We start from the raw sequence: 23,637 nt of genomic DNA, 5'->3' as shown, positions 1-23,637 counted from the left end.
TCTGTACAGGGGAATGCTCACGGACAGAATTAGGGCACATGTGATTAATTGGTAGATTCATTTGGGATGCTGGGAAGCAGATTTGGGGATGTGTTAAGTACAGCATTTCAGGGATAGGAAGAGATGTGTGAAGGGTGGAGTTAGGAAACAGGAGTCAGGGTGATGTCCATCAGGGAGCCAAGCAGCCAAGGATTAAGACTTGCATAGCAAAGCCCAGACAATCAGTGTTCAGAAATGCTGGGGTATGTTGTAGAAGCACAGATAAACTGTGGGCCAAGCTTGCTGGAGAACATTAGCAGTGCAAGTGGGAGTGAGGGCTGGTTATTGTACCACCATATTGTACTGCCCTTCCTCTTAGGGCTCAGAGTGACATGTTAGCACCACAACTTTCCATTGTCTCTGAAAATGGAAGCTCTGCTCTTGGCTAACCGAGGGGTCACAAAGTCATCTGAAAACCTTTTCTATTATTTGGCAATGGCATCACAACATCCCAAGTCATGTGCTGGCTGCTCTTTGTCAGAAGGAGGAGGAGGAGGAGGAGGAGGAGGAGGAGGAGGAGGAGGAGGAGGAGGAGGAGGAGGAGGAGGAGTTTGGGTTTGATATCCCGCTTTATCACTACCTGCAGGAGTCTCAAAGCGGCAAACATTCTCCTTTCCCTTACATGGTAGTCCAGTCCTGCCCACCAGGCAACCACCTTCCCACTCTCACTGCATCCCCAAAGGACGAGAAATGAATAGAAGGCAGACTGTCTGAAAAACGCCACACAGACCGGTGAGCTTCTGTGAAAATATTGGACTATATTTGAGAAGATAAATCCGGGCCCCGTTTTACAGTACCACAGCATTATGTTCACCTCATACTTTATTCAACAATATTAAAAGAGGCAGAGGCGCTCAAGCAGCACCTTTATAACATCTTTTTTATTATTTAAAAAATGGCATCTTCTGTACTTTGCTCTGTTCTCTGACAAATATCAAAATAAAAACTTTTAACATAATGCATTGCACCCGACGTATAATTAACCTACTTTTTTTTTTTACACAAAGAACTATAAAGGTACATATTAACAGGATAAAGCCATTTAATTCCTTTTTTTAAAAAATGAAACACATATAGTTTGCAAGACACACGCAAAGTACTCTGAGAGCGTGCCCCCCCTTAACCCCTTCAGTGCATTGTCTCCTCCTCTTTCTCAAACATGGAGGTCCCTATTAACAGCTGATTATCCTCCAAGTCCCCTTTTGCACCTGAGATTCAAGCCTCAAGATGTAACCTTTGCTGCATACACTGCAGAGTATTAGCGTCGCAGGAGGAGCATTGTCAGAATACCATCCTGCACTCTCCGTGTTAGGTTTATACAGGCAACTGTTTACTTCTTTCACAAGTTTCCCCCTCTTCCTTGACACGTACGTGTGTGTGTGTGTGTGTGTGTGTGTGTGTGTGTGTGTGTGTGTGTGTGTTCCTGTCTGTATTCACATTATGAAAATAAAAATAGCACCAGTTTAACTGCATAGTGTAAAGCCCATACCAAGTCTAGCAACTACCTCAATACAGTAAGAGTTTGTTGGTTTGTTTTTAATATAAAAATGATACCTTACAGGTCCTTGAGACACAGTACTGCAGGGGAGTGGGGAAGATGTAAGTTGGCAGTTTTCTCACTGGAAAATATTAATAATTAAAAACAATAATAAAAAAACTATGTCACAAATCTTCAAGGTGCAGTTTAGCTAGGTTAGAGGGGAAGGCGTGTACATTTCTCTTTGCAAAAATAAAAAATATAACCCTCTTTTAGCAACATCTACAGTGGTCTAATAAAGGCAGTAACTTGCTGCATGGCAGGTCTTAATGCCACATTCTTGGAAATCTCTGTCTGTCAAAACTGTGGCCTGCTTCCTTCTTAATTTAATTTCTTAAAAATTGTTATTTCTTAGGCTGGCTCCCAATTAAATGAAATCGTGCGGGATTATTTGTGCAAAATCTTTGGGAGGAGGAAAAAAAATGCTTTCTACAGTGTGCTGCACCTTATGAATAAGACGTCTCTGGAATGAAGTTCATCTCTTCAAGTACTTTGTACAAAGATAACAGAGACACAGTCTGAAAAGGGGCTGGGATTTGCAAGTATCCTTATAACCTCAGCACTTCTCCAATAAAGCATTTCCTCTTGACGCTTCACTCTGCCCAAAGCGATTACAGTTTTAGTTCATGAACATCATCAGCAACATCAAAGTTCTAGCATTTGCATGATAAATCAGGTGAATTAAAGTAGATTAGCAAGACACAAAGCAAAACTATTTCAGAGGCTGCAGTGCAAGTTCATTTAAGCTAGACAGAGAAATCACGCTACACAAACGAATTTAATGCTTTGATAATTTCTCTTCCCCCCCCCCTGCAAACCCCAATGAAAGCAGCGAAGGATCACCATAAGTCACTTTCATAAATTACTCAGAAGTATCTCTTCTTAAAGGAATTTTAAAGCTACTTAATTTCTGCCCAAACAGTTGGCTTAGGAGATTGTTCTGGGATTCAGCTGTCCTGTAATTGTGAGAGTCGGGCAGCTTAGCACCTTGGACAGCTCTGTGCCGGCTCAAAGAGCCTGGCAGGGAGGCAGAGGGGTCTTTGGCTATAAGGGGGTGGTGGAAGGCCTTGCCGGCCAAGAGGTCCTTCTTGCGTTTCAGGTCTCCATTGGCGTGGCGGATCTCTGCCTTCTTCTGAAAGCATTGGTCAAGCACCATCTTTTTGAGCTGGCCGCCAGCCATGGACCCCTTGAGCGTGGGGCTCAGTTTGTTGCAGTGAGGGTCCCTCCTCCGGGGGGAAAGAGCAAAAGCATCATTGTTGGGCCAATCAGCCCTTTTGAACCCTCCAGTGGCATCGCTCCTCCCAGCATCCGGCATCCGGGCTTTTTTCTTCTTGTTGCCATCCCCCTCAATGTTCTCGCGGGAGGCTGAGCTTCCTTTGTGAGCGGATTTGTGTTCTTTCCGCTTTTTAGGGTGAAGCTTGGTCAGCCCATTAGCAATGGGTCTCTCTGGGCATTTGCTCAGGTCAGGGTGGCTGTGCTTTACCTGGGCACCTCCCACCTCGCTCCGGAGGTGGCTGCTCACAGGCTTGACAGGGTTGCTTCCCATCTCTTTGATGCCAACAATGGTGCCGTTGTCTTTGGAGTAAGCAGCACCCATCTCTGGGAGGGCCTTGTCTTTTAACGGTGGTGGCTTCTGAGCCTCTTCTGCACTGCCCACGGAACAATGGACACTGGGGTCATTCTCGGCATAGGTCTGGCCACCTGTGACCTTCTTTGAAGGCATCTCTTTGGCAGACCGGTTGAGGGCAGGTGAGGAGGGCTTGTCCTTCAGCAGGAACATGTGGAAGGTCGCTTCAGGTAAGTGCATCTTGGTGGCACTTTCCTGAGGAGCTGTATCACTTAGATCAGGATTGCCGCTCCACTCCATTTTGGGAGTCCCCTTGCATTCTGTCGCCTCCAGATTTGCAGCAGAAAGGTCAGGAATCTTGCTCACGGGTTCTTCTTGGAAATGTGGGCTGTCCCAGGTTCCCACGGCATGTTCACTTTTGCCATTAGAGGTGACATTTTCTGGGGCCACTGCCTCCTTGCTGTGCTTCTCAGAGAGATGAACTGGAGGCAGCTTTTGTGCTGCAGCTGCTGTTTGCTTATGTGTTAAGCTATCCAGATCAATACTAACTGTATCAGGAGAGTCTATGGAAGGAGGTGGAGTGTCGCCGAGGGAGTCTCCTTTCACCAGCTGTCTTGCAGAAAGTGCAGTGGTGGGCTTGAGTTCTGGGCCACCTGATTCACCCTGGGGCAAAACTGGAAGAGGCAGAGGCAGACAGTCATGCTGGGTTTTTGCAATTTCACCCAGGAGACTGGAGAAGCGGCCCACCAGGCCTTCTGTTTTTACGGAGGTCTGGGGTTGAGGTGTTGTGGCCACATTGGCTGCTGTGGATAGAGGCTCATTTGGAGACAGCAGAGGTTCACTCCCTAGTTGGGGGACACAGGTGCAATCTGACTGCACAGGTAAGCCTGGTGCAAGCAAGGTGTTGCGATGGACCATCTTTTTCTTTTTGGCTGCTGGTATGTCTTCCCGCAGGTGTCCTTCCTCTTTTACTTTCTTATCCCCATCCTTGGCTGAGACTCCTGGCCGCATCACTCCTCGGAATCGGAAGGTCTTGCTGCTCCCCACCAGGTGCTTCTCCATGTGCCGGTCATACTGCTCCTTTTTGGAGAAGGTGTAGTTGCAGGTGCTGCAGATGAAAGACTTCTTGATGACATGCATGACATCCGCACAGAGCTCACAGGCATAGAGTGTGGTGTGCTTGATGTCTGCTTCCTCAGCCGTTCCATGCTCTTGGCTGAGGTGGTTCCGAAGTTCTTTGGTCTCCTGGTAGAACATTGGGCATTTGTGGCACAGGTAGATCTTCTGCAAGCTGTGCACCACCAGGTGGCGCTGGAGCTTGAAGGGCTTGGGGAACTGCTTCCCACAGTGATGGCAATCTCGAGAGGGATCTTTGCATTCTGGGTGCATGGGAGCCAACTTTGGAGCCCCTTCGGCTTTAGGGGCAGGGTCGGGAGATGGGGCTGTTGCTTTGGGAGAGGCAACAGGTGGCTTGGTTCTTAGTGGGACCTCTGAGGTGTCCTTGTTGACAGTCACTTCTTGCCCTCCTTGGGGCTCCTTGGGACTTTTGATCTCTTTGCAAGCGGGTGCTTTAGTGCCAGGGTCAGCATGCTTGGCTGATTTGTTGGGTTTCCGGCACATGATAGAGTTCAGGAAATGAGTGACAGCATCATCATCATCACTGAAGCAGCTGGGCAACCCACCCAAGACAGATTTCTGAGCCTGGCCTTTCCGGGCAAACTGAGTGGCATGCTCTCGTAAGTGCTCATTGTACATCCAGACATCAGATATTTCCTTCAGGCACATCCCACAGGCCCACAAGCCGGCTTTGTTCTTGGCATGCTTCTCCTTCAAATGGTCCCTTAGCTGCTCCCGGGAACTGAACTTCCTCTGGACACACATGTAGCATGTTGGAGGAGGAGAAGGGTTGTGAGTGAGCTTGTGAAAGTCCAGCTCCCCTAAAGTGAGGAACCACTGGAAACACACCTTGCACTTGTATTGCTTGTCTTTAGCCTTGAGATTCAAGTCGCTACGGGTTTTCCCCTGCTTTCCTTCTCCTAGCTTATTTTTGATGGGTCTGCCTGGCTGGGCTGGTGACGGTGGCTTGAACCCTGAGGTGCATTCATCATCTTCCCCAATGCTGTAGAAGCACACATCTCTCATCTCAAACTTTGTGTTCAACATATCCATATCAATTGTATGGAAGTCAGACAAGCCAGGATTTTTGTTCATCCTAGTGTCATAGGATTCTTCTTTCAGGTCAGGAGGTTCTGGACTGGGAGCCATTGATGATTGCCCATTTGTCAGTTCCATGGATGGGCTGAGCAATGTTCTGTCAGCAGAAATGCCTTCTGTTTTCTTCTCAAGACTACCCCAGCTACTCAAGCTTGGAAGATCCTCTGTTGGACTCCTTATTGTGCCATCGCTCTTCAAATCAGTAATGTCCTCCCTTTGCCTGGCATCGTCTGGCTGCAGAACCTTTTTGGTAGATCCGGAATTGACATCACTTACTATTGCTTTGCTGCCATGACACATGTTGAGAGTCAGAGCATCATCAATGGAGATGGTGTCGTACTCACAAGGGTCCTCCCTGGTGACACAGAAAGAGCTGGTTTCTCCAAGATCTGAAGCCATCCTGGTTGTAAAGAGACCCGCCAAGCCTTCTGGCCTGGGGTTCACCTCTATGACAGGTTTGGGCTTCTTGGTCCGCTTTCCATACACCCGCCTGCACTTCCGATGAGCAAACCGGTCATTCCTGGGGAAAAGCTGTGAGAACGTGGAGTCATCATCAAACAAACTCTGCAGGTCTGGACCCATGGCATCCCCCTCATCCCCCTGAGATTCATTCCTCGTCTGAAGCTCTTCCATCTTCAAAGGCTTGGACTCTGTGGGATAAGGGACACCACTGGAAGTTTTTTCTGATACGATTTCAGGGAAGTCCTCTTCAACTGCTCCGGCATGGCAGGACTGCTGGAGGCTGTTGGGACTTGGTGTATACATTGACGGCCTCTTTTGATTTCTACAGCAAATCTCTTTGGGTGGATTCTCTTCAGATGACTCTGGTTTTTCCATGCCGATATCCTCACCTGGTTCTTCACAGACATTGCTCAACCTTTCCTCAACTTGTTTTGGATACCTGCTCATCCACTTCTCTGGCAAGTGTCCTTTCAACCCTGGATCCACCAACTGCTCATTACAGCTCCCTACATCCTGAAGAAGCTCTTGCCTAGCCATCTCTTGGGCTGATGATGTCTTTTCACCAACTTCTTCCAAGTCCTTGACTATTGGAGGGTGAAGTGGCAATGGTGACTGTGCCCTGGCCTGTTCTTGGAGGCCAGGTAAGGGAGTGCTGCTCTCCAGTTCTTTAGAGACAGTGGTCAGAAGGAGGTTGACAGTGCAGGGAATCATTGTGGAGCGAAGTTCAGGGACCTCACTCTCTACATGAGAAGATTCGATGGTTTCGTTGGGAAATACTTTGGCTTTTCTTGCCTTTCCCTTCAATTTCTTCTTGGCAAAACTGCCCAACCCACCAGCACCAGCCTCTTTGTCTTTTCCTCCTGTGCCTGACCCTGGTTTAGAGCCAGGTGCTGAGTTGCCCAATCTACCTGCCTCTGTGCTTAGCGACGTCGTTTTCATGTCTTCATTTGGATCATCTGTACTTTGGAGTTCTTGGGTTACATCAAATGAAATCACACTTAGGTCACTGAGCACCTTACTAACAACTTCTTGGATCTCTGGACTGGGCTCTTTCCTTTGGCTCCTGCAGGATTTGGGAAAGGGTTGGCTAACGCCTGCTTTTGACAGGTGTGAGCTGCCTGCTCTCTCTTTGATGGAAGTCCTGCTGTTTCTCAGAGAGAGTTGCTTGCTTGTCACGAATGCCTTTTCCAGTGGCGCACAGTCCAGGGCTGGCAACGGAGTGGTCTCCTTTTTCTCCTGATGTTTCACAGCTTTGTGCCTCATCAACCCAGTTTTGGTTCTAAAACGAACTGTGCAAATATCACAGGTGACTTGCAGTCCTTTCCCCTTCTTTTCTTTTGGTTGCTTGGTCTTGAAATCATCTTTCAGACTTTCATCATTGCGCTCCTCTTGTTCTGTGTACCTAGTGTACCCTTTCACACTCTCAGAGCCTTCATTCTTCAAACTGTTGCCTCTGCTGTCCATGTCTTGTGAAGCCTTCTTGAGCCCAGTCTCTGTGGTCTCTGGAAATTGGCCAGCACTAAGGTGAACCTCACTGGCATTAGCTGTTCCTGCAAGGTCAGCAGCGGCTGTCTCTTGATTATTAAGGATCTCTGGTTGAGCTTGATCTTTGCTGCCTTTCTGGAGGCAAATCTGAGCCTCCTTTGGCCCCTGAGGCTTTGACATTAACTCCCCGTTTTGATTCGTCTTTGTATTTGTAAGCTGAGCACAATCTGTCTCTGATGCAGGCTGGTCAAGCATAATGTTTTGCAAGGATGCTGACTGAGAACAGGTAATCACATCTGTCACAGAGCACATGCCACTGTCTTCATGACCTGGATGCTTGGATAGTTCTTCAGGAATATCATTATTTTTAGAAGGTAGCGGGCTGGGAGATGTGCAGCTGTTGGCTTGTAATTTCAAGGGTATTTGTATCTCTGCAGGAGGAGCTGCTAGGTCACCAGAGCACAGGGAAGAGGCAGGTGGTATATGGACAACCTTTTCAGGTTCTGCCAAGGTGCTGGTGGCATCTTCTTCAATGTGCTGTTGACTACTACTGATCATATCTGACAGCACAGGAGAGGTGGCACCACAAGGGAGCATGCTGGGTAGAAATTGTGGTGCTTCTGTCCATTCTTGGTGCTCCGAATAATCCTGCATGGGATTCCCAACAAGAGTCTTCTCAGCACTAGAGGAGCAACTGCACACAAGAAGGGGAATCTGCTGCTCCCCAGCAGCACTCGGACTGTCTTCAGATGGTGGTACTCCAAAGTCAGAGAGTGTTACACTGCCTGTGTCACTTTTCAGCACTTCTTTCTGACTAGCCAAGCTGACTTCCAGAGACAAAGCTTCTGCACAGTGGCTGGCTTGCTCCTCCAAGTCCTGGCCTTCTTCTGAAACTGGGCTGGTTCCCAAGCAGAAACCTCTCCCATGCAAGGAGTAATCATCCTGATGTTGATTTTCAGGTGAGTTGCTGGGAGCCAAAGTCACATGACATTGCAATTGTCCCACCTGATCACCACTCCTTTTCATCTGGTGAACTTCTGCAGCACTCAACACTTGACCCTCACAGCAGGCTTCACCCCAAGATGTGCAATGAGCCACAAGTCCCTTGAGTGTGGCTGGCAAAGCACAGCCTGGTGTTTCATTCTCAAATGACCCAGAGATTAGGGGGGATTTTCTGTGGCTCCTAAATGCCAAGGTTGCATTCTGCTGATCTTCTACCACCTCTCCTGTACCTTGACAGCCTTGCGTTCTCTCTTCCCTTAGCAATGAGGTCACCATCGAGCCGCTGAGTGGGGAGAGGTGACTGTGCTCTGGGGAAATGCCACCTGCACACAGTTTAATGTCACCCACCACCTCAAAACAGTCGTCTTTTAGGTCCTGCTGCTGCTCCTTCTCCTCTGCAATGAGATTGTGTCTTTCAGGGCTCTGAAGGGCTGATTGCTCTGTAGTGCAAGGAGCCCTTTCATGAAGATATTCTCCCTGTTTGCCTGGTTCAAAAAATAGTTCAGTTGAATCAGATGCCTTGGTCCTGTTCTCAGATTCCTCTGCCAGGGACCTCTTCCTTTCCTTCACTGTGGGGCTTTCAGCTACCTCCTCACTTGCAACAGGGCCCATAGATGCCTCTTCCTGTTCAGACTGAATGTCAACACTTGCAGGCAAGTGGGGGGTAGGCTGCAGGGCTGGGAAGCATGGCATCAGCAAGTCCTCCTCGTTGCTTTTGGCCGTCCTGGCCACAAACAACTGCAGCTGCTGCAATGGGTTGCCTGCCTTCTCCTGGGGAGCGGACACATCTTCTACCTCCCCATCCATCTCCTTCGAAAATGTCAATGTGTCAAAAACCAGCATTTTCCCATCTCCAGCTTTATTGTGTAGGGCTGGAGAGTGACAAACAGTCTGTCGGGACTTATCCAGAAGGGCAGACCCATCCTCATCCCTTGGGAAGAGTGCGATGCTCTCCAGCATTTCAGGAGACCTGGTCTTAGGAAAGGCTCTTCCTTCTGGGTCCTTGATGTTTTGGGCACTAGAGGGCAAGTTGCCATCAAGCTCTGGACCACCAACATCTTGTAGTCCAAAATCTGGCTTCAAACACAGAACTTGCTGCCTGTACGTTTCCAACTCAGCAGCGCCATCAAAAGTTTTTTCCTTTGGTGGCAGTTCTGCAAACGCCTCCCCTCTCAGAGGCAAAGGCTCATGTGCATTTAGCTCAGCTACCTCCAGAGTTTTAGGGAACAATGGATCAGGGCTTTGTATCAAATGCTCTGTGTAGCTTGGAATTCGCAAATCGTCACAGATGCCTGAAGGGCATGGATCTGGCATGATTCTGGCAGGTGCAGCCTGCATTTCACTGAAGTCATCTTCCTCGGAGATTTCAATACCCTTCAGGTTGTCATGAAGCTTGTCTTGGTCCTCCTTGCAGCTAAAAGGACCTCCCAAAATCAGATCAGTGGCAGATGGTGTGTGCATGGTGGAGTGTATTGGGCTAAACGGCACCGGACATGGCCAAGGGTCCCTGTGGCTTCTGTACTTGCTATCTAATGTTGCAAGGAGACTTTTCTCGTTCCCTGAGTTTTCACAGACACAGGCTTTTGTAGAAAGGAGGCTTGCTTTCTCAAACTCAGCTTCTGTTAGGAACAGCCCTTTCCCATTGCTTTCCTGGTTGAGGGTTAAGAGTGAAAACTGGTGGGTGGCTTCCTTCTTATCTGTGCTGGTAGCTTGGCTGGGGGCTTGGTGTTCATCGGATACTTCCATGTTCAGCTTGCTTGCTTGCAGCTGGCTTTCCAACTCAGTGACTAACCTTTTGATCTCGAGCTCGTCCTCTGAGATAGTGCTCATGAAAGCCATACTGTAATCAGCCATCCTTTCGGGCAAAGGGATTTGGTTGATCTCGCCAGGGTACCTTTTAGTGACTGTTTTTTCAACAGGGAGGCTGTGAAACTGGGCAATGTCTTCTGGCAAAACTGAGGGTGCCTCCTCCATCAGATTCCAGTCTTTCTCTTGTGGGAATGGAGAATACTGCTGGTCAAAGGGGGTGGTTTTGCTGAGATGATGATGGCCAGCACACTCAAAGGTAACATAATTGTCCTTGCTTGATACCACACCATCGTATAAGGTGGTGTCAAACTCGGCCACAGGCAGCTCCCCAAATACCGATGAAGAATCAAAGCTAAGAGGTGAGGGGACTTTACTTTGTTCATGATTATCACCTTCGTAGGGCGTGATCTCAGGGTGCTTCTGTTTGAATGAGGTGAGGTCAAGGCCCCCCTGGCACAGGAACACATTGCTGCTGTGTGATGGTTCCACACCTGGGGCATCCGAGAAAAGGCCCGATGATTCAAAGTTGTTAGATAACCCTTTGCAGTCATAAAATGCACCAGCAGCATCAATGAGCGCAGCATCTCCTTTCCTGGCTATCCCAACGCCCATGGGATTGTCTCGGAAACAGCTGATTGGAGCCACAATCAATGGTTTCTTTGAACACTTGAGGTCTGCTTGTTCATAGCTGTTGCTCTTATCACTGGGGATGTCATGGCTGCCATCAGAGGATGGGCCACTGAACTCGTCCAGGTGGTATTTCAAGGCCTCCCCATTGTAGGCAGCAAACGGGGACCAGCACTGATTCCTTTCCAGCGAACACTGCTCGGCATCTTTCTGTGCAGCCAGGGGCTTATCATCATTGTGTCTTGATCCCCTGTGGGACTGTTCTGCATCCTCAGTGCCAAAGAGCCCAGTGGGGTTCTGGTTAAGAAGGCCACTGCTGTGATAGATCTTCCCCTTGGACCGGAGCAAACCTTCGTCTCCATTTGTGCAAGGGACTGGGGACATGCTGGGGCTCTGATGCACCTGGAAACCTGCTGCCTGAACTGGGGGTGAGTTGATGCTGCCTCGCTCTCTGGACAACTCAGAGGTCTTTCTTTGGCTTCCTCCTCCTACCACTTCTTCCTCAGGAAAGTCCAGCTGCTCTCGTGGATGTGGCGCGGCGTGTAGCAACCTCTTCCTCTCTTCGCTTTCCTTCTCAGTGTCAGAATCAGCCCTCTCTGTGCTTTGAGGGCTGTTGCTTGTCTCACTGGACAGGCTGGTGCTCTGGCAGCTGCTGGTGGAAGAGCGGTTGCACCTGCGCCACACTCTGCCCGTGCATTCATTTTTACTTCCGGGCTCTTTGCTGGCAGCCCTTTGGGACTCCTCTCTGCCCCTCCTCTGACCGTACCTCCACACCGGCTCCTTGTCCTTCTCCCTCCCCGCTCTCCCTTGGCGCCTCCGACTGAGGCTGCTCCTCAGCCTCCCATTGAAACGCTGCGCCGCCTTCCTCCTGCAGTGCCGCTTGGCGTATTCCACGCGCTCGTCATCCGATTCTGAGATGTATTCGTACTCGCCAAACTTGCTGTCCTTGGCTTCGGGGAGCATCCGCTCAGCAAGCAAGGAGAATGGCACGACTTTGCCGCCCTTGCTGTGCAGCTTGTGCAGCTTGTTCTTCTGCTGGACAATCTTGTGGATGAGCTCCTTGCTCCAGGTGCCGCTCCGCAGCTTGCGCTTCTTGGCATCCTTTGCAGAGAGCAGGCTATTCCCTGGGGAAGGAGGGTGGTTCAGGCTCTTGGACTGCTTCAGCTCTGGCATGGTTTTGACCTCCTGCTTCAAAGGCATAAAGGAGCTCCTGCAGTTTTTCCTTCTGACCTTCGTTTGGGCACTTGCATCTACGTTGGCGTCACCATACATTGCCAGGTCACTAGCCTTGTTCTGAGCAGACTCCCTGCTGCTCTGTGTTTCAAGCCTTTCCTCTCCCTGGTCTGGAAACCAGCTCGCCACTCTCTCTTTATGCCCATTTTGCTTCCCGGGTGGTTTCCTTTTTGCCAGGTCCATGCCGGGATGATCATCATAGCAGCTCAACATTTTCACATTCTCCTCCATCCCTGGGTGCTGCTTTGTTTTCTTCCCCGAAGCAACACTCTCTTTTGCTTTGTAAGTGGTCCCACCATTGGTGACCTTCACAGAGGCCAATTCTTCATCAGCAAACACGTCAATGAAGCTGCTGTCAATCTCAGGGTTATCCGACTGGTACCCAAGTCCATTCAGAGCTTCTGTGATCAAACTGTCGAGCTTGGCGTCGTCTATCTCCAAGTCAGAAGCGCTAAGCGGCATGGGGTTTGCGCCAAGGCCGTTAAGCTGGCTCACCTTCAGAGGGTCCTCCTTGGATTCCCCTTTGCCCTCTCCATCTGCAAAATCAACAGGAGGCAGCAGCAGACCCAGGCCAGCTTGCGGATTCTTTGCGGACTCAGGAGGCACCTGATGTTGCCTCCGGATCTCCGCCCCCCGGGAAGAGCCTTTCGATGGGCCCTGGAGAGCTGCATGAGAACTGCAGAACTGGCGGTGGTCCAGGAAAGAGGAGAGAGTGCTGAAGTTCTGGTCACATTGCTTGCAGGTCAGGAAGACGTCCAGCTGGTCGAGGCTGGTGCTGCTCAGTGTGCTTGCCAGGAAGTGATGCGAGGAATAAGGTGGAGGCAGTTCAGCCTCAAAGCCCTCCAGACATCCTTTGGAGGCATCCGCTTCTGGCTTGTGGATGTGGCTGTCCACAGGGACGCCTCTGTAGAGGAGTTCATCCTTTGAGGCACCTTGGGAGAGATGAAAGCCCTTGAGAGGGTCAACTGCCTGGTAGTGGATCGCGGTGGAGCTCAGTGAGTCGGAGGCATGGAAAGACTCACTGGCATCCTTTGGGTGGCACTGGTGGTGAAAGAAGGGCGACGTGGTCAGCACAGCACCATCTTCAAAACTGTGGCTGTTTGGGCTGCTTGACGTGGGCGAGAGGGATGAGCAGGTGCTGCCGCTGCTGACAGGGTGGGGGGCAGGCGATGGGAGAGGAGAATCGGCTGGGGAGGCAGTCAAGGCCGACGGTGGCAACACCAAAGCTGGGTTGGAAGAGAGACGAGAGGAAGTTAACGGCAGTGCTTGGCTCACGCTGAAGAAGAGGGGCTTGCCCCTGGAAACACACATGCCAGGAAGTTCCGTGTCCTTTGCCCCATCAAAGCCAAAAGCATTGGCTGGAGTGCAGTTCTTTGATCCTGGATCATGCTGCTGCATGACGACCCCCTCCCCAGTCGGCAGGGCTTTACTCAGATAGCTGGGAGTGGAGTTCTTCTGAACCTTGCTGCTGCTGTCCCAGTCTGATGCCCCAAGGGGGAAAGGTGGCTTCTGGCTGGCCAGCTTCCTTGACAGCTCAATTCGGTCTTGGCCGGGCATTGTGGAGGTGAGGCGCAGCTGCTGCCAGGCCTTCTTTATGTGCTGCCTCTGTTCTGCCCCTGGGTGGCACCCAAAGGAGAGCTGGTTCCCAGCAGGGCTTGGGTACACGGTTGAGCTTTGTTCCACGGCAGGGTAAGCCTTCTTGCCTCCCTCCCAGGACTGAAAGAGCCTGGGTTGGGTCTGCACAGTAGTGGGAAGGCTCTTCTCGAAAGGCACTGAGCCGAGGCTGGCAGCACTGGCCGTGGGGTCGCCATAAGGCTTGTTCTGAAAGTGCACTTGGGGTAGAGAGACCTGTGGCATGTTCCTTCTCAGAGCACCACCGGGATCCAGTATCCTTTGACTAGCTACGTTGTCTGTCAACAAGGACTGCCTCTTCCTGATCGGCTTTGGCAAACTAGAGACGTGTAAACTGGGTGGGAAAACACCTTGGTTTTCTTGGAAAGTGCTTGAAGTTTGGTCGATAGCACCAGGAGGAGAGATAGCACCATTGTGGTCAGTGGAATGTTCATTCCTTCCTTTGTAGCAAGGCAAATGCCCTTGAGTCTGTGATGGGAGGAAGGGAGCCGGTTGGGGAGCCAACCCGTACATCCTGCCCTCTGGGCCAACGTGGTCGTAGGAGCCACCGGCGAGAGCTTCCTCCTTCCATTCCCTGGAGGAAGGATGGAAGGCAAAAGCACCATGAGAAGCCGTACTGGCACCCAGCGACACATCAATGTAATCTTGAGCATGAATGTCGCCTTGGAAAGGGTCTACAGCAGAGCTGTGCAAAGTCTGGAAGGGGTACTGGAATGACAAGGGCCCCACACAGTGTGCGCTAGGTTTGCTGCTCTCGGGGAACAAGGGGCAAGCTTTGGGGGCAGAGAGTCCATTGTTAGCACCTGGGAGGCTTTTCTCTGGCAAAGGCCACGAGCTATTCCCATTATTACCCTGGAACTCCACATAATGCAGCTGCCCGTTGGTGCCAGAGTTTTCATGAGGAACACCGGCTGGCAGCTGAAGCTTCGCGCCATGGGCTGGGCGCGCGGTTGGTGTTGGGGAGGTAAAGTTGCTGGAGATATGGCTTGAGGGGGCCTCAGGAAAACACCGTGCGAAACTGAGGTCTTCCTGCTGCAGTTCTACCTCTCTCTCGGGGATGCTGGGGACGTGGAACCTGTAGCTCCCCGAGATGGGTCCCCGGCCCACTTCGACCTTCTTGGGCGGGGTGACCTTCTGCTGGGGATAAGCAATACCAATGGTGGGGTTTGGTCTGGCATTGCTGATAGTAAGTCTATAGAGCTGCTGGTGGCCACGCTCTCCTTTTCCAGATCGCTTGTTCTTATCCCTCACTCTGCTCTTTCCAGGGGGAGACTGGGGGCTTCCTTTGACAGAACCCCAAGGGCCATCGCTGAGGAACTTGGGCCTGTTGTGGAGGGACTTGAAGTCTATCTTGCCTGCTTGCTGAGGCCGGATCACAGCTTCCCTTTGATTGTGCGGCTCCTTGTCCTTGACGCCAGTGAAGCTGGACCCATTCTCGGTCCCAGTGGGGAGACATGACTCTGAGCCTTCCTGGAGCTGACCATCAAATTCGCCCACGTCTTTCTTGCCAAACTGCTCAAAGCCAATATCTTTGTCTTGGGCGCTGGGCTCAGTATCGTTGGTGGCATAAGCATGCTGTGTCTCTCCCATCATGCTACTAAAGACCAGGCCTAAAAGGAACTGGTTTCCCTCAGCCCCTCAGCACAAGAGTCCTCCATGGCAACCATCGTCCCTTCTTCTCCAGCAGCTGTGAGGCACCTCAACCTCTCGGATAGCTCCCAGTTCCATCCTGGCTATGGGGCAGGGCTTGCGTATGAGGCCTGTTGGGGGTTCATCTCAGGATTCCACATGGGACCTGCAAGAGATAAAGGCCTCATGAGATTCAGAAGCTCTTCAGTCTCATATTACAATGCTCAAATATTGAAACGTTTACAATATTTGGTGTCAAAACCCAAGGACTAAGGCTGCTTCTCTCAGATAGCAGAATGTAAGCGAAAACATATCAAACTCATGTCCAAGACTGAAGGCTTTGCTTGAGATTGGAACAAGTTGATTCCAGGAATCAGCATGGTGCTTTGAGGGAAGATGGACAGAGTCCCCTGTCACATACTGCCTACTGGGGGTAGCACTGGCCCCATCCTGGGTGAGAACCAGGGGACTGTGTTACCCAAGAGGCAGAAAAAGCACAAGCTCAGGGCACCAGCAAATGATAATTTTTTGAAATAATCTGACAATTGGTTTTGGATTTCTTAAGCACCACAGGAAAAACCTGAACTTTCTAAGACTTCCTTATACTCCACATTCTTTCCCCATTTTTCTGTTCTATTTTATTACTTATCCCCACCTTAACCAGGAGTGGGGTGCCCTACTAACATAGGTGGAAATAGTGCCAGGAAATCAGATTCTGTCAGGTGCTGCAGGTGAGAACAGTAGGAAGGACCAAGCTTTTTTGTGCAAAAGTGTCTTTGAGAAACCCAAGCTGTTTACAGGCCTTATTGGGGTGGGGGGGGGGGAGAGAGAAGTCCTCACTCCTGACAGACATATCCAGCTGCAGCAATCAGCCCCCCCCACTCCCACCCCCGCCAGCATCCCTCCAGCACTTCAAAGGTTATTATAAGTAATTTACCTCTGGCTAAAACCTGCTGAGGGTGGCATTTTTATTGCCTTAAAACGATATTTCTCTTAGCAGGAGCAGATGACAGAAGTGCCCCGCCTATGGCTTATAGTCAGGGGAAAGCTCTACCTTTGATTTCTTAAGCTGGGCTCTCTGGATTTCTCCCTTCGCCACCCCCCCACCCCAGATTCTCTCCTGGCACAGATCATCGTTTTATGTCCAGAAACAGGTGCTCTGCCCTCTTCTTCTGCTTGATTGCTGGCAGCTGAATGGCAGCACAGCCTCCATTGGTGCAAGGCCTTGCTCAGAAGGTGACGTGACTTGGATGCAGAAGTGAAGGACACTTGCAGAGCCCGGCAGCACCTGCATGGGGCCAAAGGGGGGGTCTCCTCTAGTCCAGCATCCTGTTCTCACAGGAATGCTCCAATGGGGTGCCTGCAAGCAGCACATGAGCACCAAGGTACTCTTAGTGTGTGATGTTACGACTGTGGGATTGGCTCAAATACATGTGCCAGTCTTGGGCACTGGGCACCCATGTGCAGAAATATGGGCAGGCTCCCAAATGCAAAAATTTGGACATGGGGTCTCAGAGGGGCATATAATATGTTTTATTCCCTGATGACTTTTTTTTTGGGGGGGGGAGACAATTTCTGAAATGACATGGACGATATTTCAGGGTCATTTGGGGCCTCCCCAAAAGCCACCCTCTTTTCCAGGATTAGCCAACATAGTAACCTCCAGATGTTGGATGACAGCTGTTGAAAAGCCAGCTGAGTTACACAAGGGAAGCCACAACCATCAGCTCAGCAATCATGGCAGACATGATTATCATGCAAAAGGTCCCAGGTTCAATCTCCGGCATCTCTGGTTGAAACCATCAGGCAGCAGGAGATGGGAAAGGCTTCCTTCTGACCTTAAAGAGCTGCTTCTGGTCAGAGTAGACCAGTGGTTTACTCTGGGGTGCCTTGAACAATGGTCAGGGCTGCCGAGGGCAACATTGGCCTCTGTCCCTCTTCCCTCCCTCCTCTGATCCCCTCTTGCATCTCTGGCTCCCAAAGGCTTGCATGGCTGTTTATTGCAGTGGCCCTGGCTACAAGCTCCCCAGGTGAATGGTGCCTCTAGGGCTGGCCAGGGGAAGCTTCTCAGACACCTGCAGGGCATTGTGAGGAGGTACCTCTCTTTGGGGCAGGGCGGGGGGCAGCTCAGAGACCGGGGGGGGGGCAGCTGTGGCTGCCCAGAGGACTCCTGAGGAGAGGAGGCTAAGGGAACACTCCACAAGGAAGGGTGTTTGAAAAAAGGTGAGAGGCTGCCACCTCTGCAGGCAAGGGGTGACATAACTGGGCTCCTGAGCCCCATAGGGGTGCCACAGAAAGAATGTACCGGTAGTTGGTCAAAGGCGCCATGGACTCAAAAAGGTTGAAAACCTCTGGAGTAGACCAAAAGATGTAAGGACCCAATGGCCTGATTCAGCAGACCGCAGCTTCCTGTGCTCATATCTCACTTCTACACTATGCACTTAAAGCTCTTACACCAGAGTCATGTTTTCCTCCAAAATATCCTCGGAATGGCAGCTAGTTCTGGGTCTTGTAAGAGCCCTCAGCACCCTTAACAAGCTATGGTTCCCAGGATACTTTCGGGGATGCCATAACTGTTGAAGTGGCATATGAATGCATGGAATGTATGGCATGGATTTGACCACAGGCACCTGCATTTACATCATGCAGCCAGCTGAGGGCTTTTGTCTGAGCGAAGCAGTCCTGCCCACTGCATCGAAAGGCCTGCTTTTTGAGATACAGGTAACCCCTCTCAAATGTATTTATTCTCTTTTGCTAAAGGTTCCTGTTATCAATCTTGTGAGAGTCTCTGGCTTAGTCTCCTGACTGGCCCAGAAACAGCACAAAGCAGGGTCTTGAGGAGGCACTAAAAAATGTGTAGGCCCTGTAAGGTGAAATCTCAGAAGCCAAAGAGATTGCCAAGTAAGATTTCTGGTCGTCAGTGGGTTGGGTCTGCCCACACTCTTTCAGCTTAACTTTGCAATCTTAATGACTAGCATCTTAAAACAAGAACTAAATAAGGATGCTCAGGATGCTAATTTTTGCAGCCAAAATTGCACTGTGAGGTCACATGTTGTGATGATGGTAAAATATACTGTATGCAGCTTGAACCCACAGCTATTTGGAAAGTACTTCATGATGCTAATTCCTAAGCTGACATTAACTTTAAGTGTAAAGCAGAGGTGCCAAAGGAGCTTAGATCAGTTATTTCCAAGTGTATTATCCACAAAGTTGGATTTTCTTTCAGCTCTCATTTTGAAGCTCGGGGGTGGGGTGGGGGGTGGGGGTGGAATGGGACATATGTGGGGCTGTCAAAATCTCCAGATAGACAACTGGGCTGATGGACAAGTACTCCACCAAGAGATCTAACCTCGGCCACTTTCCTTCCTGCTGCTTCTACTCCCAGCTTAGGAACCAAAATGTTGCAGAAGGGGTTGCCTGAGGTCACTGGCCGCTGCCTCTTTGATCTGCCCATTTTATCAGCCCTGTCCATCAACCAGGACCGAGCCTGATGCAGCCTTGACAGCCTTAAAAAACAAAAAAAAACACCTCTCTACAGTTTCACACTTGGCTAAGCAAAATAAATCCCAGCCCGATGGAGGGAGCTGAGATGGTCCTATTACTCTCCCTCTCTGCCAGCCAACAACGTGCCACTTATATGCCGTTTGGAGCCACGACAGGCAAGCCTGTTTACTGCTGCTGAAATTTGGAAAGGTACCTTGCCAAGATAAAACAACCAACAAAACCAGAGCTAGTTACATTACCACAGTTGGGTTCACTCAGCCACATAAAGAAGGCCCTTTGGAAGGAATTTTTTTTTAAAAAGCCTTCTCGTGGGGGTTCAATAAAATTGCAACATTTGCATTGCTGGGGCCTAGGCTGATGGCTGCATTAGTGCAGGCAGCCAGAAGGCATAAATGCTTGGCTTCCAACTCAATCATGAATGGGTAAGTGGAGGGTGTGTGGAAGAGAAATATAGGGAAAGATGAAACATAGGGAAGGATCTGAGGGAGGATGCATGCTCCTGGCTGCCTCACCGCAAAAAGGATGTTGTAGAGTTGGAAAAGATTTGGAAAAGGGCAACACAGATTATTAAGGGGGTGGAGTGACTCCTCTACAAAGGAAGGCTGCCACATTTGGGACTTTTTAGTTTAGAGAAAAGGCAAGTGAGAGGCAACAGGATGGAGCTGTATAAAATTATGCATGGCATGAAGAAAGTGGCTAGAGAAAACTTTTTCTCCCTCTCCCATAAAAAAACTGGGGTTGTGGGCTTCCCGACCATAGCTGCCAAGTCCGGGTCGTAAAGATCCGGGATCGGCTCTGTCTCTTTTCTCCCTGTTCACCGGAGCGAACGGTTCACCCGCCCACCCACCCTTTAGGCTAGGCGGACGCTGCTATGGACTTCAGTTGGTCGCCTGGTTAGTCAGGGGCTGGGTAGGACTTTTCCCACGTGGGCTAGCCAAGATGGTTTTTTTCGCCTACCTCATAGCAATTCATCACAACTTTGGTTTGGCGGTTAGGCGTTGGAAATTTGCATAACAATAAGATGAAGGAGGAGCAGCTTACATGGAGAGGGATTCTGGGGGTGGGGCTTGGTCCAAAGCCTGGAGACGCCAGGGCCGTAAGGTACGCCCCTACGGTGGCCACAGGAGGAGTTCTGGTAGATGTACATCACTGGGCTCCTTACTGGTGGTTAACTTCTCCCAGACTCCAACACATGGGTTGGAGTTGGATATAGTCTGATAGGTTCCAACGCCTAAGCCAATACTGCTCAACATCCGTAATCAATAAAGTTGTTGCCTAACCACCCAATTAAAACTTATTTATTGTGTCTTGTGTCTTTATTTCACGGGGAAGGAGGGACATTGCCACACAACACTAGAACTCTGGGGCACCCAATGAAGCTGAATGTTAGAAGACACCCAACAGAAAGAAGAAAGTGCTTCTTCACACAGTGCATAGCTAAACAATGAAACTTAGTCCCACAGGAGGCACTGATGGCCAACAAACTGGAAGGCTTTCAAAGAGGATTAGACTGGCTGCTAGCCCTGGTGGCTATGCTCTGCTTCCACAGCCAGAGGCTGTAATGTAATGCTGAATACCAGTTGCTGGAAACCACAGGAGGGAATAGGACTCTTGAGCTTGGACCCTGCCAGCCAGTTGCCTAGTTGCCATCCCCTTGATCATTTCGAGTTGCCCTTTTCTGAACCTTTTCCCACTCTGACAACTGCACCAGACTTATGACACCTGCCACTCTGGAAGCTGAAAAAGCAGCCTGGTAGCTGGGTGAATAAACCTGACACCCATAGATTATTCCGAAAGTATTCCCCATTGATTCAAACAATGGCACTTTTAGAATGATTCCAAAACATTCCCCATAGATTCAGCATGCTGAGGAGGGAGATGGGACGAGGGTTCAGCCATCCAGGTGAAAAGGTGCTCAGAGCCTTTTCAGCAGAGAAAAAACAGATCCCACGCAGCAGAAAAGTAGCCACTGGATTCAAAGCTCCTCTGAGTGCCTCTTTGACTTCCTCCACCAACTTATTAGTTTTAAGCAATTTTCCCGAGGGGGGGGATGGGAGGGAGGGAGGGTTAATAATGAAGCAAACCCTTATATTTTGTGCATGGCAAGTATACAGAAGACTATTTGAGTGGCTCATCAAGATTTAAATTATATCCAGGCAGGTTAAACTGAAGCTTCTGAAGCCAAAAGTTTGGCTATGGTTGTGGGGAAAAAAGCACTTGTGAAATGGTTATTCCACCACAAATACACTCAATTGTTGCTGCTGTTGTTGCTGTTGGTGTGTGATGTTTTTAAATCAGTCTACCCTTTAACAGGCCCTGAATTGGGTTTTCTATTTTTTGATGGACCCTAGAAGGAGAAATAAATGGGCGGGAGGTGCAAGGGGATTATTGCAGTCTGCTGGGGGATTAAAAAAGAAAGAAATGCAGAACATTTGCTTTAAAAAGTCAAACAGCCCCTCCCCCTCCCCACAGCCACCACTTGTCAACTGGCCATACCTTGGAAAACTTCCGTCACTCAGCTACTGCTGGGTCTCGGCTTAACTTCCCGTGAAATATGAATTTCTTGGCTGCAAGCAAAGTGAAAAATATGTCAGGAATTTTTGTTTGGCTTGGCTGCCATGGCCGCCACAGATCACAAGCTCATTCAAGCACCTCGCCAGAGCTGGACGTGAAAGGCGCGTTCTCCTCTGGCTGTGCTGTTGGACGTGCGGGGAATGGGTGCTCCCGGGAGACTAATGTACAGATGTGCTCGGCTGCCGGCTCCGAGTGATTCAGCTGAGCTGGCTTCTCAGCACACACTCCACAGGGCAGTTCAGAGGTGCTGGCTCTCCCTTGAATCTGACAGTGGCTGCCATTTCAGAGCATCTGTCCTCAGCACAGGCAAGGGAGACCTGGAGACCTTACAGCACAGTACTGATTGGTTCCCAGAGCCACTTCCAAAGCCTTTAGAGTGAAATTAAGGCAGCCATAGCTGTTGCAGCTCAGAGAGAGGGATGTCCTTCACAGGCAGAGCTGTCAATTTCAGATTCAGTCTTTACGAAAATCTGTCAGGTTTCTTTTAGTGTGCATTTCTCCTAATTTACACATTTTTGTATGCGATTTTAAGTAGTGTATACATCTTTTCCAATCACTTTTTGCATTTTTTGTAGCTTATATGCACTTTTATACACCCTTTCCCCTAATATTATATGTATTTTGGTTCGCTTTTTCAGAGGAAGGGTTTGCAGAACTGCATCACAAAATTCAGAGAAGGAATTTCAGAGGATGGGTGACTTTTGAGACTGAGCATGTATACCAGTCTTTGCTCCTCACACTTAATGCCTGTCCTGGTTCTGGTAGACAGGGGGAAGGGAGCTTCTCACAGCAGGAGGGAGAGGCAGCTGTGCCTCTTCACCAGACTGACTCATCTCCCCCCACTCCCCTACTTCAGCTTCTGCCTCTGATTTGGGACTTCCCTCTGCCACAGACTCCCCCCCCCCCACTAAGTAAGTCCTTTTACCACTTCAGCTTCCAAGACCTCCTCCTCCCAGTCTGCTCTCTCTTCTCCCTCTGACGACTCATCGCTGTCCCACCACCAATTCCTAGGCTCAGAGCCATCTTCGCTTGGGGGGTTCCCCAGCTCGTTCCTCCAACTACTCCTCTGCACCCAACCAGTCTGTGGCCGCCATCTAGTCCAAGCTTGTGCAATGCTGGAACCACAGCTGAAGAATCCGTGGCAGATGGCTCTGTCTAAAAACCTCCAATTAAGGAGTGTCCTCCACCTTTTGAGGAAGTCTGTTCTGCTGCCAAACAGCTTTTGCTGTCAGAAAGTTCTTCCTAAGGTTTAGGAACTTCACATCTACTTTTTTGACAGTGGGGAGGAGGAAGGGGGGTTCACTGGAATAGATGTGAGCAAATGAAGCTAAACGCACATTTTGAATTGTGGTGCTGGAGAAGACTCTTGAGAGTCCCATGGACTGCTAGAAGATCAAACCTATCCATTCTTAAGGAAATCAGCCCTGAGTGCTCCCTGGAAGGACAGATCGTGAAGCTGAGGCTCCAATACTTTGGCCACCTCATGAGAAGAGAAGAATCCTTGGAAAAGACCCTGATGTTGGGAAAGATTGAGGGCACTAGGAGAAGGGGACGACAGAGGACAAGATGGTTGGACAGTGTTCTCGAAGCTACGAACATGAGTTTGACCAAACTGCGGGAGGCAGTGCAAGACAGGAGTGCCTGGCGTGCTATGGTCCATGGGGTCACGAAGAGTCGGACACGACTAAACGACTAAACAACACGGTGGGACTCAACGATAAATTAAGTAGCAGCTTAATTCGCCTCCTCGATACAGTCACCTGCTCTTTAATCGCAAACACACATCTCTCTTGTTAGGTATGTCTTGAACTTTAGATCAATTCATTTGGCTCAGGGCAATTATGAAAGGGTTTGTAGCGCACAGATCATTTTTCAGGGCTCTCGGCTTGGAGACTTGCTGCCAGCATTAAATTAATTCCTTTATTTATTTCAGAACCCCAAACCATAAAGAACTGTGTGCAAACAATTACATTTGGTACGAATGACACCACCCAACCGCTGCAGGTTTCGATATCATACAGAAATTGTCTAGAGGCGCAGGATTGACTGCAACTCCTTTGAGGGACTGTAATAAAGACTGAGTTATTTTGACATTTATTTAAGAAATATTTATCACTCATTTTGCTTCTAAATGCTGCCATTCGCTAAGGAATTATCTGTTACCTAAGTATGCTGATAAATCTTCTAAGGTAAAAGAATATCTCAGATGCTGCCAGGAAAGGTACATTTAAGAATGCTTCCTAAATTATCAGCTGCATTTATCTTAATTACTTTGGTAAAAGTAGAATCTGGCATTAGGGTGAGTTAAATTGAATGGGCGCTT

The 23,637-nt window shown here is 49.7% G+C and overlaps 1 protein-coding gene across 3 annotated transcripts in view; it reads right to left on the bottom strand.

Moving 5' to 3' along the window:
• Positions 1-777: 777 nt before the first annotated feature.
• The window catches only part of ZNF469 (zinc finger protein 469), a 280,478-nt gene continuing 257,618 nt past the window's right edge, over positions 778-23,637 (bottom strand). For 2 of the 3 annotated variants that reach the window (XM_035118173.2, XM_035118174.2), the window contains 2 exons: positions 21,237-21,307; positions 778-15,402 (listed from right to left, as the gene is read on the bottom strand). In XM_035118173.2, coding sequence (XP_034974064.2) covers positions 2,439-15,200 — 12,762 coding nt within the window. In that variant the 5' untranslated portion in view covers positions 15,201-15,402; positions 21,237-21,307 and the 3' untranslated portion in view covers positions 778-2,438. The remainder of the gene's footprint in view (positions 15,403-21,236; positions 21,308-23,637) is intronic. The other variant, XM_035118176.2, reaches the window with a different exon arrangement.

The sequence above is a fragment of the Zootoca vivipara genome, chromosome 6, assembly GCF_963506605.1.
Source record: "Zootoca vivipara chromosome 6, rZooViv1.1, whole genome shotgun sequence".
NCBI classification, from domain to species: Eukaryota; Metazoa; Chordata; class Lepidosauria; order Squamata; family Lacertidae; genus Zootoca; species Zootoca vivipara.
Note: the sequence above shows the minus strand (reverse complement) of the source record. Positions and strands in the feature narration are given on the sequence as shown.